At 39.3% G+C, this 12,607-nt stretch overlaps 1 protein-coding gene across 1 annotated transcript; it reads right to left on the minus strand.

Annotated features, from left to right (window-relative positions):
• Positions 1–10,508: 10,508 nt before the first annotated feature.
• sox21b (SRY-box transcription factor 21b) lies at positions 10,509–11,881 on the minus strand. The gene is made up of 2 exons (XM_041807137.1): positions 11,686–11,881; positions 10,509–11,557 (listed from the first exon to the last, which is right to left on the minus strand). The coding sequence occupies exon 2, from the start codon at positions 11,542–11,544 to the stop codon at positions 10,795–10,797; it is 750 nt and encodes a 249-aa protein (XP_041663071.1). The 5' UTR covers positions 11,545–11,557; positions 11,686–11,881; the 3' UTR covers positions 10,509–10,794.
• Between the last annotated feature and the right edge of the window lie 726 nt (positions 11,882–12,607).

Raw genomic sequence — 12,607 nt, forward strand, 5'->3', positions numbered from 1 at the left:
AAGCTAACGTATTTTTCCAAAGCTAAAAGGCCCTGACATGTGACACTGGATCCCCAATCTGCATGAATTGAATTGGCTGTCAGGATGCATTGTGCATCAAATTAAGGAGGAAATATTTCAACTTGTTTACTCATTTCTTACTGCTCAGACATCTGTTTCCCTGACAAGAGATCATGTTGCACGTGGTACGAGAAATCTAGGATCCTGCCATATTTGGCTCCACTGAGCACCGGCATGGTGAATGACGCAACAGGAAAGTGAACCTGACAGCACCAGGCAGCGGCACGGTGTCTCTTTAGCGCCCTACATACATAAATCTCTTATTATTGCTTCGTGTTAGCGATGTATATTTTTACACCTGTCTGCGCTAATATCAAAGTGTAGAGCTTTGCTTTTCCACATACAAGTTCATTTGTGTCTCCTGTAAGAGTTTGTATGGGTGCCATCTCTTTGAAGAGTGGAGAAATATCGCTGCTGTTCCCGGATTTCATTTTATTTTAAAGGCCTGTCAAAGGGCACTGTTCCACTTGACCCATTTTATTTTTTTTATACAAACATGGTTTAAAAATGCTGAAAGTTCCTGGCTCATCTGTGAATCTGGCAGATGTAGCAACAGTTCGAAGCTACAGGCTCTATCTATACCATCCTTTTAATCCAAAGTGGTAACATACACAGATATCTGTGCTGTGGAGGCTGAATAAAAAGCACGTGGAATAATAAAGATGAACATTTTTGAGAGTAGGACCTCTGAGTGGCTCAAAAGCCATGGAGACAGATGTCTCTGTGTCTGCAGGTACTTCAGCATCTCCTAGCCTTGCCACATTTTTGTTAGCAGCACATTGAGAGTGAAGGCCAGACTTTTGATTGCGTTCCCCTGTTTTCACATCCTTTTATAGACCTCTTTTCTTCCTGCACACACAGGCAAACAAAGCAAGTATAAATACAATGTTCAAAAGCCATTTACCTTCAGAGTAACCCTTTTTGCTGTAACAAAGAACATGGAAAATTTCCACAACACAATGCGACTCGGCACAGCGTGATGATGCGGCTGGAGAGTATGCAGGGCGTCTGAAGGACCCCTGCGTGTGATGTCTGGTTGGACCATTCATAATAGATTTGTTCTGAAGACCTTCACATTGCTTCCCAATTAAGGTATGAAGTCATGCTCCTTCATCAGTATAACTAATGGTGCGTTTCTCCATGTTTGAGAGATTAAAGACCTGCTTTTGCACGTGTTGGATTTTCTGCTGAATATGATAAGGTGTCCATACGAATTATTGCTTTGCTGTCATCAAGGTACGAGCACTCAGATTCTTTATATTGTCATCACTGAGGCATCTATATGGTTGTTCCAGTGCGTTATAGCATGGCTGCAGAAGTGTGTGGGAAAAAATGTGGCAGTCGTACACACGAGATCAATGTCAACCCCAGAATTCACCAAGAGTTACAAAAAAATCACACTTAACAAATTAAACTGCGATTCTGCTCTGATAAAGACAAAAGTTCTTTTACACATTTAACATTTCATAACACATAGATCCGCTTCTGAGAGATGTATCAGCTGGCAGTGATCTATTTTGCAACTAATTGCAATATTTGACTGCTAAACCCCGCTATCACAATGCAGCGTGCGATTCCCAAATCAAGCTTTGCACCCCGTAATCCTGTTAAAATGTAATAAATAATCCCTGTGAATTAATGTTGGCAATATTTCATTTTAATAAGTTCCTGTAAAAACGAGAAAGAGAGAGGGAGAGGAAATTGATGGCAGTTCAGCTCACTTACTTCAAGTGTGGCAGTGAGAGTGCAGGCAGGAGGAAATCATTCCTTCTCATTAAAGGTGCAATCTTCGAGCCCCGCAGATCTTTGTTGTAATAACTGGGGAGAAAAATAATCTCTTTCATTGATAGGCACATGTAGCAGAAAGTATGCCAAGTGACAGGTACTTATCTTTTTTCGCCTGTGTCCTGTGTTAAAGAAAGATATAATTCTTTGTGACTGCTCCTCAGGGCATCAGCTCTTCAACTTCATTATTTCGACTCATGATAGATATATTTTTTTCCTTAAAAACCTGAGAATTAATAGGAGAGCCGGCAATCTCTGCCAGCGGTCATTTGGAAAAGGAACAAAAAATGTCACGTCAGTTTAAAGAACGTTTTTTAAAGGCTGCTGGAGAACATTATTCTAATTTATTGATGGATTCATAGAGTAATCCTATGCCTCATGTTTTAGGTTATTAATGTAATGATTTGAGAGACTACCTGGCAGCTATAGCATCTTTTGAAGAAGTCTAATCTTGTCAAAAATTCAATTGTGTCATCTCACAACATCTGAACTTCCTTTTTTTCCCCTTAAGTTAAGTGTGCTTGTATGTAGTGTTTTTATATTGAGCAGCCTTTATAATGTCTGAACATGCCTGTTAAATAATGCTCCCTCTTTGAACACTAAATCTAAATATGGAGTTATGAGTGCAGTGAGTTCTTTCAGACAGCAGTGGGAGCTGTAGAGCCAGACAGTCTGATGACAGTGTGGGTCTCACTTTGTCTAAATACAGCATGCTTATGTTGGCCTTTATGGGGAGAAATGGAAATAATCTGACTGAAAAGTAAAGTTAACATCTGTTTCAGAAACTATCCAGGCTGTTTGTTCTTGATTGTGTGTCTCATTTTATTTTTACGTTTAAAGAATTAATTTCACTTAGAATCCAGATGTTTCATGGCAAACGTTAAACATCGCATTTTACATCCTGATTTTTTAAATCTGAATGATGTGTGTACTAAATACACATTTGTTCTCCTCAAACATTTATGATTCTTATTGAAATCCTGGGTATCCATCAAAGTGATATTTGAACTTTGAATAAAGGGAACAAAATCCAGCAAGAAGAGTATGGGTTTGTAGGACCTTTCATTAGTTATTTTGGAAAAAAAACTGTACGAAACATTAGCCTGTTATCATTTTATATTGTTTCAATTAAATCTTACTGTTCAGTTAGTGTATTAAGTATACTGCAGGAAAGATAATATGTCACCTACTTCAGCACACATGGGTAGAAATTAGTGTTTTGCAAATTTTAGACACTTTAAACTTATTTCAACACACTCAAACTAGTTATGACATTTGAACTGTGACATAAAACACAGTTATACTTGAGGAAAACAAAGGAAAATAAACAATATAATTGAAACAACAGAGCTACAACTAGGGCTTATAATGTGTAGGATAGTAGTTTGATAAATAAACATTTCAGCAGTGGTTCTCAACCTGGGGGTCAAGACCCCATGGGGGTCATTAGACACCAAGAGGGGGGTCTCCAGATGCCTTCCAAAAAAAAAAAATATATATATATATCTTTGAGTGATTTTGAATTGTATATTTTACCAATTTGTTTAAAGATATATGCATAAAATTAGTTAAATGTAAAATAAAAACATGGTCATTCGGTGAGATTTATTCTCCAGTCAAAGTTATGTATAAAACATCCTTGAAATATAATTCTGCACATGAATATTCTTGAATGTGCATGGCTGTATTTAATCACACTTCAGCCACCCTCAGGTACCGTAGGGGTCCCTGGTCTATGGCACTTTTATTTTAGGGGGTGCGGGCTGAAAAGTTAGAGACCCCCTGCATTGAAGGACTGTCAAATAATGATAATCAGGGCGTCTGTGGGGTCTTAACAAGTATTAAAAGTTGCTCAATCAATTTAGCCAAAATTAAGGCTTTTCAAAAGTATCAAAAGACATGTATGCAGGGCTAAAAAAGAGACTTATTTTTTGAATATCATTTTTCATAGATTTTGTATTTCTTTTCTTTTTAGAAAAATCAAAAGAGGTTGTAGGCTTTAAAGTGCTTTGAAATCAGAAGTAAAGAATATTATAAGTGTCCTGAAATGGACAATTATACCTTGATTTTTGTTCTAAAAAACTAAATGTGCGCTTTTCTACCTTTTCTATTTCAGTACTTTGCAGAACTTGTAAATAGGTACTTTTTAATTGTGGTACAACTACTTTTAGGCAGGTTAAGTACAAAATATAACCTTTTATTGTCAGCTACATTATGATATCAGGGTTTTTTCCTCATAGTCTAGGCTAAAATTCTCCAGAAAAGCCAGATTTGCATACTATAATTAATACTATCAGCATTTTCTTTTCTTTGTTGTCACATTTTTGTCTTTCTGCCAGCACAAAACATATACGTGTGTTTTTTATGTAAGGGGATAGAAATTGAAGATGTGAGTCTTAAAATGTATGAAGCCAATCTTAAAAAAGGGCCTTTAAAAGTCTTAGATTTAATGTCCGATTTCTGTATATACCCTGGACAGTATGAAGTGTTCTGTGTAGTCTGAGTGGCATACGGGCTCTAGAGTGCACCTACTGATTAAAAAAAATATTATTCATTTTTTAAATATATCTCTATGTCTTTATACACAGAACTCTGTTTCTCTTTCCTGAAGGCAAAACCTGCTGAAACAGGTGATTTAATGAGGCTGTGGTCCTCTATTAATTTTACCGTTTAGATGTGATGATGTGAAAATAAAGATCTAATAGGTGCTGGGGTTAGAGGCAACATAGGAGCTCATTTACATCCGCCATACCCACAATGCAACTCCAACTTCAAAATTGATTTGGGTGCACCCAGTTTAGGATAGAATAATAATAACAATAAATTGTATTTATAAAGCGCTTTTCATTAAAATCAAAGACACTGTACAATGCAAAAGAATGATACAGACACTTACAAATGAACATTAAAAGTAGATAAAGCCAACAAAAACAAACAGACACACAAATGACAGAACAACAGGAGGGAGGAGGGAGAGACTATAAAGTCATTTAAACACAACAGTGTGTAACAAAGTGTTCTCTCTTTTAAGCTGAAATCTAAAGCATAGTATTAAAATGTGTATTTCTAATACATTTAGTTAAGAAATATGAAAATTAATTAATTCAAATGTTTCTTGAATAAGTGTCCCATTTTTGACCTTCAACAAAGGGCCTGTGCTATATGAGACAGTAAATATAATAATAAGGCTTAAATAATCACAACCTCATGCAATATAGTGTGGATAAGTACGGCACTATTGGATTTGATTTAAATTTCTATGTCAGTTATATAAGAAAAAAGACAAAAATGAACCTACAACAACCAGAGAGACACAAATGGATCTCCCTTTGAAGAGTTTGATAGTGCTTCCCGTCCACTTGCTGTGTTTAATTGCATTATAGATCAAATACAGTTTTTTTTCCATCTGTTGATGTTGGCTTTGTTGTCCATCTCCTTTTGCTTATTTGTTTGGATTTTTTTTATATGTCCTAAAATCAGCGCTCAATTTAGAAAAGCTGCGATGTGCAGCCTAGTCGCCACTTGAAATTAAATATAAAAGCTCCTTCAAGGAACTTTCAGTCCTCTGTCTTGAACATGTTACAGTCTTTCCTTCCAGTCAAACATAACATGTGCTTAAAATCTTTGCTGTGGAAAATTAGAGGGAAAAATCTGTTAGGCATTTTCTCATAATCCGTTGTGTGACACCTACCCTGAACAGCAGTCCCAGACTTCAACAATGATAACTTAATAGTAATAGTCAATCTTCATTCCAATGCTCTAGTTTGCTGTGAGTGGTCATAAAAAGGCATCAGTGCCATTTTTCATCAAATCACAACCAGTTAAAAAGTCCTCATGTGAGCTTTAAGTTGCCTAAATAAAATTAATAAATGCTCTAATTGGCTATGATTAGGTTTGATCAGAATGAAAGTATTTGTCTGAAATAATAAGTGATCTAAATGGCGTCTCACATACGTGAAAAAGGAAAGTGATGGTGATGGATAGGAGTATGGCTGTGATTCTGTTAGAGATGCTCTTGAATGCAAAGCCTCCCTTTTGAGCAGTTCACTCATCCTACCTGCAACACTCTTGATTAACTCACCTACCCCACCAGCCCATCACCCCTCCCTCCTCCCACCCACCTGCCCCCAATCTAATCCAAGCGTTCCCTCCCTGAACTCTGGCGGGGGTCCATCGACTTTCTGCATTATGTACTTTTAAACAAACTTGGACTTCTTGAAGGCAGAGTCAGACTTCAGAGGCTGTGTGCAGTGTTTGGACTGTACTGTACACTCACATATTTCTCATTTCTCCCCGTGACCTTGGGCACAGTGACACGTACAGGTTTTCAGGCTTTGATTTGCCACGTCGAGTGTGTTGTGGAAAAGGTGCAATGCAAGATAATTTTGGGCATTTTTTCCCTCCTGGGAGCATAGAGAAGTAAGAAATAGAGCAGGAGATTACAGGTAATATGGCACACAGCCTTCATAGACATTCTTGACCCGGCCTGATGATGGAGAGATTGCTGGAGGAGAGACTTTTCACACTTTGATTTGCCTAAAATGAGATGGAGAAGTCAGTGATCAGACTCTTTGAGGTTCTGGCTGCGTATCTCTCACAAGCGCTACGACATCCCAGGTGAGCAGGGAGCAGACATCTGCAAACAAATAGAGAAAAAAAATATCCTCAAAGAGTTGATATTGATGTATTATTCATGTCAGAAAAAAAAATACTAAAATGATCCATCTCCAGCCATTGAAGCCAGCTGATAATCCACGTGCTGGTGGGGCAGCCCGGGGCGAATTAGGGATGAGGAAACCATTGTACATCCCTCTGAGGTCAACATGGTTGAACTGGTGATACATATGTATGTTAATTTGCCTAATCTCACTTCTACAAATGTCTTACAGGCACATAAAGGGTTTAACGCTAAAACATAATGATATCAGGGCATCAGATGGGCGGCTTATGAAAACATGAGGCAGACACAGCTTTAAATCTGCTCTTGAGACCTTTGTATCTGCTGCCAGTTAATACTAAGGTGAGTTTGGATTTTAAATCTTTTATAAATCTTTTTTTTTTATTGTGGCACACAATGTAGCCAGTCGAGTTAAAGATACCCCTACACATTTTCAGGCCTTCTCTCCATATTGTATAATAAAATAAATGTTTACCTTAGTGTGATATCATACTAGAAAATAAGTGCCTATTTTTTTTTTTTTATAAATCAAACACATACGGTAGTTATTACAAGCTGCTTTTGTTGAAGGACCTCCACTCTGAAGATCTATATTTTATCTGAAATGCTCGTCCAAGGCCAAGAATCAAAACGGGCAGACACTCCTGCTGCTTTCTACCTTCATGAGGTAAAACTAAGGCGTTTTGTTAGATTAAACCTTTACAGTGTTAATTTTGTCCACTAAAACTATGACTAAAAATGTTCGTCAACAGCCTTTTATTTAATGACAAAAACTAGACTAACAAAAATAGATCTGTGATGACTAAAACTGACACAAACTAAGTTTAGTTTTCATCAAGATGACTAAAACTAGACTAAAATGTAATGTAGTTTTCGACGGACATTCAAAATCTGTGATATTTCTCCACTGTGGGTAAATCCGTCACAAACAATGCTGCTGTATCTATTCTGCCTCTCAGCTGTAGAAAGCAGGGACCCCAGGTTTGGCTGAGAACACACTACCATGATTTGGTACCAGATTTAGGCAAGAAAATAAATGCTTGGACTAAAAGTAAAGACTAAAATGTAAGGAGTTTTTATGGACTCGAACTAGACTAAAATGTTTTGAGTTTTCGTCGACTAAAACTTAAAGGGATAGAAATGATTAAAATGCATTTCATTTAAAGACTAAAACTAAGACTAAAATGAAAAATAGCTGCCAATATGAACACTGAAACTTTACAGTCTAAAAGGCACACTTGAGTTGTACAGAATATTTCCCCCACAGATATTACATTCTTGAAACCACTTGACCCAAAGGCTGTATCCGTACTGTACTAAACAGCAGATATTTTGACCATCTTTTTCACCATATGAGACTCATTCAGCTCATGCTGTTAAATAGATTTTGTTCATTTCCATGAATAATAAAGAAAAGTTGTTCAATTACTTTGAGGTACAGTTTAGTCTAAGGACACTTTTTCAGGTATTCATGCTATTTAGTAAAATACTTCCAAGATGATAAAAATATAGTGTCCTTGGAGTCTGTATTTGTTGACGGTGGTTTTGTGAATGGAAAAAAAAAAACATTTCATACAAAACTTTCCTCCCACTTATTTCCATCCATGCATCTCCACCTTTCACATGCTTTTACCGTCTTAGACAGAATAAAAAAAAACATAGGCTATCTATTCAAAAGGCATTTAGTCCATTTCTTTCTTGGCCGGTAAACCCATTCATCAATTGTTCTGGCTTGTAGATTGCATTCTAATGCTAATCTAGCGTGTTAAATATCTTTTTGTTCCCCTTTCACCGTTTTGTCATTCAGTTTATCCAGTTTTGGCCACCCATTTTATTTATTTATGCGCCTGCTTCTATTCATGTGCTCATGTATTTTTTATTATGTTGTTTCACTGTCATGCAGTGTCAACTCACTCCATTCACTGTGGGCTACTTGAAGGGCTTGCAGGGACAAAGCGTGTACACATTGCACTGCTATTCACTCCGGCCAGCTGGATCGGCTGAAAAAAAAAAGCTTGTGAAAAGAAATCCTCCACAACGGACACAGAAGGAGTGCACAATGCTAACAGTTTTCCAAATACCACTGATTGCTTTCATCACAATGAGGGAGAGCAGCCGCTTTTGCTGAGCTCCACTTCAACAAACAACACCCTCACAAAACCTCCCAACCCACGTTTTGTTCCCACACAAAACCTCCTCGACCGTCTAAACGCTCCCAGAGCTGGAAAAAAAAGTTCTTTCAGCTTTCTTCCCCCCTTTTTTCTTTAGGAAAAAATATAATAAAAAGGCTAAAGAAAGAGGAAGAAATGGCCACTGAACTCATAATGCAGGTCCTTTTACTGACTTGACGACCTTGTGTTTTGATCTTTAAAAAAATACTCAAAAATAACCTGCTTATTTTTTAACTTTACCGTAACCTATCCAAGCTTATCGGATAAAAAATTTAACAGTTAATGATAAAAAAAGGAATAAAATTTTGACCGGAAGTAACAAACTCCAGGTGTCTATTTTCCCTCCACCGCTTGTTGCGAGAGACGTGTAAACGCCACTAGTTTTTGACAGCTTTTTCTTTTATTCACACTGTAAATGCAACACAAGGTCACTGTGCGCGTTATTTTCGGGGCCAAGAAGGAAGTTCCGTGGAGAGGAGTGATCGGGGTGTCACAATGGAGAGCAGAGTGCTCAAAGGGTTTAATTAACCGTGACGGAGATAATTATCCCTGGACTGTCCAAATTAGTTTTGCATAATCGCTCTGATCCTTATGAATTAATCTCTCAGAGCAAGCTAGCAGGCCCGCTTTCCTTTAAAAAGAAAAAAAAAAAACGTACATTAGCCTACACGGTTTGGAGGTTTAAATTTGAAATTTTCGCGCACGCGAAAGCGCGCGAGTACAAGGCCTCTTCAGACAGGTGATGCTTTTTGTGATAAATATTTGTCTTTTTATCGTCAGTTCAGGTTGTATAAAAGCCTCAAAGACGAGCTTGTTCCTTCCCCTCTTTCTTCCAAAGCTCCTATTACCTCACAGTTTTATCTCCCTCCCTTTTCACGATTAAAATTGTGATAAATAGGGTTCTGGCTCTTGATTACAATGGCTTGATTTAGATTCTCCCCCCTCACGTACACCCCCACCGAAGTAATGCCTTTCAAAGCGCAGACAAAAGCGGCCTTTAGAGGATACCTTACACTTCACCTGGACTGCAGGAGGAAAAAGAAAAAGATAACAATCTTGTTCATCTCATCAAGAACTACAGCCGCGATTCCCTTCCGTTTCATCCGAATACGCTTTATTGTAGTCCTTTTTTTGCTCAACAAGTGAACAGTAGCAATAGGCTGAAGTACAGAACGGAGGTTAAAGAAAACACAAAACATACAAATTCCATAAGAGTTAGTTAAAAACGTTTTTTTTCTTGTGCTGCACATGATACGAGGAGTGGGAGGGTGTGGCATCAATAGAAGATCTTTGAATAAACTTCCAGTGCATTTTAAATTGAAACTTCTTTTTTTTTTACTGTTTGCAGGAAGGGGGGAAAACCCGAAAAGTTGCAATGCACAGAAAATGAAAATCACCTTCAAAATAAATTACATCCTCTACATTTCATGTGCAAATATCACAGAACTAGTCGTGTCCTTTTTAAAATTGTCCGGGTCACCATAGATTCCACTAAACAATAATAAATATTACAGACATCTATAAAACGGTTTAAAAACTCAAAATATACACCGGATTTCTAGGGAAATACGTTGGTCTGTTGGCCCTATATCTCAAACACTAAGCCTATAACGGCAAATAAACTAGAGTCATTTTTATCTGTACACATTTACAGTCAGTGAAGAGGGCAGAAATGTTGGGACAATCCTCCTTGATCCGTGGATTATAACCCATTGAGGAGATCCTGTGATTGTGTGTGCTGCCCTTCAGTCCAACAGGTTAGTCAAGCAGGTGCAACTTGCAAAAAAGATAGAAATGGAATAGTGTACCTTTGAAAAAAAAGTTTTCACATGGAAGGGCGAGCTGCACTGATAGCATCTCCTCCTTTTAGTCATTTTTTCCTCAGAGGGCTGCTGGCTGAGGAGTAGATTAGAGAGGTCTCTAAATAAGCATTACCTTAGATAAAGGCAGTAATCAATATACATACACATGTGATATCTGAGACGACGAGCACTTCATCACATGTACAAGTTTGTGCATGCATAATAAAACTCTTGCATGAATAGCTTTTTTTGTTTCTTTTCACATTGTATTTTCTTCGAGAAGTCCAGAGTGGGCCTATCATAACGCTGCAGCATACGCAGGGTACGGTTCAAGCTGAGGTTTGCCCATCCCGGGCAGCAGGATGTATGCTAAGGGCGGCTGAAGCCCCGCAGAGGGCCAACCCGTACAGTTACAAGGAATCATGTAGCCTGGGTTTCCAGGGGACGGGTGCGAGTGAGTGTGGGTGTGCGTCCCGCCACCAACACTGCCAGTCCCGGTGGTGAAAGCCGTGGCGCCTCCAGGAGGGTAACCCAACGGGGACGCGTACGGAAACGAAGGAGGGGAAAGCTCTGTCATCTTGGATCCCAGGTCAAAAAAGGAGTATGGGTTCGTGGACATGGATGGGTTGAAGAAAACTCTCGCTGCTGCCGCCGCTGCAGCAGCCGCAGCCTTGTCCGGGTTCCCAAGCACGGACTCGGAAAGAGCTCCAGAGGAAAGGCCGCTGACTTTGAGCGCGTCGTGCTCCCCGAGGTTATAGGGCACCGGGAAGGAAAACTTATCTTTCTTCATGAGAGTCTTGGGCTTCCGCCTCGGTCTGTATTTATAGTCTGGGTGCTCCTTCATGTGCATCGCGCGCAGTCGTTTGGCTTCGTCGATGAACGGCCTCTTCTCAGACTCGGTGAGAAGTTTCCACTCCGCTCCTAGTCTCTTGCTGATCTCGGAGTTGTGCATTTTAGGGTTTTCCTGAGCCATTTTTCTGCGCTGGGCTCTGGACCAGACCATGAAAGCGTTCATCGGGCGTTTAACGTGATCCATTGGTTTAGACATGTCGGCACAAACTCTGGATGAAAAATGACAAATATGGATAATATAAGCTTAAATCAGAGCAAAATCACAAAAGAAACTCTCAAATAGCCCTTAAATTAACGACGGATTCACTTGAGCAGAAGCCATGCTGTAGTTACTCACCTAAGACTTTAATTCTTCATCCCACCGTTGATTATCTTCTTTAAAGTACAAGTGGCAGCGTCCTTTCGAGTGCTCAACTTTATGTTTTCTGCTCCATGGTGGCATCCATCAGTGATACGCCTTTAGCAAAGAACAGGAGGAGGAGGAAGAAGAAAGAAAAAACGCTGTCTTGTTTTCCTCTTGTCGCCTGAGACTTGTCAACCACCACTCAGCAGCAGCATTTACGCAAGTGGATGATAACTCCCGCTTGCCCCATGTGAAATACAGGCTTGTGAGGCAGGTAGTGAAAGTGCCGTGCGCGCATGCGCAGTTTGCAGCACACACAGCGCGCAGACGACTGCTGAGCGATGTCTGTAAAAAAAAAAATCCCACCCTGTTTGAAGAGGAAACGCAGCTCGTAGGCCTATTATATGTCTTTATTAATACTTTGAGTTTTTTCCTCATATACCAGAGCGGTGACCTCGGTGTTGTTTAGCCTCATTAGCTTCATATTCAGATTCATATTTATTCTAATGAGGAGCGTCACTTCCTGATTGTTTCGCCCAATTAAAGTAATTATCTCTACTCTAGCGAAGAATACACGTGGAATACCTGCGTATGGAGCCTCTTACTAACTCAATGCCAGGCTTGGTGAAAGCTGAAGCAGACATATGAACACTTACTGGAAAAGTTCAGTTCCAACTTGAATCAATTTACGATAGCTTCAACTTACAAAGCACGCGCACGCTACCCCATTCAAACAGTGCCATTACAGGGCTAATCGCCTCTTTCTCTCTTCTTCGTTTGTTTAATTTCCTGTCAAAGCAGCTTGAATACGCAGGTGTCACCCACCTCCTCACCTTGCTGTCTCCCTGCCTGCCCCCTCTCCCCATGGGTGTCACTGCCATTGAGAAGTAATGTGTAACAGACGACAAGAGAGGTA

The sequence above is a fragment of the Cheilinus undulatus genome, linkage group 15, assembly GCF_018320785.1.
Source record: "Cheilinus undulatus linkage group 15, ASM1832078v1, whole genome shotgun sequence".
Classification (NCBI taxonomy): Eukaryota; Metazoa; Chordata; class Actinopteri; order Labriformes; family Labridae; genus Cheilinus; species Cheilinus undulatus.

Excerpts from the sequence above, each read along its gene's own strand:
- sox21b (XM_041807137.1), bottom strand. The coding sequence starts at position 11,544 with ATGTCTAAACCAATGGATCACGTTAAACGCCCGATGAACGCTTTCATG.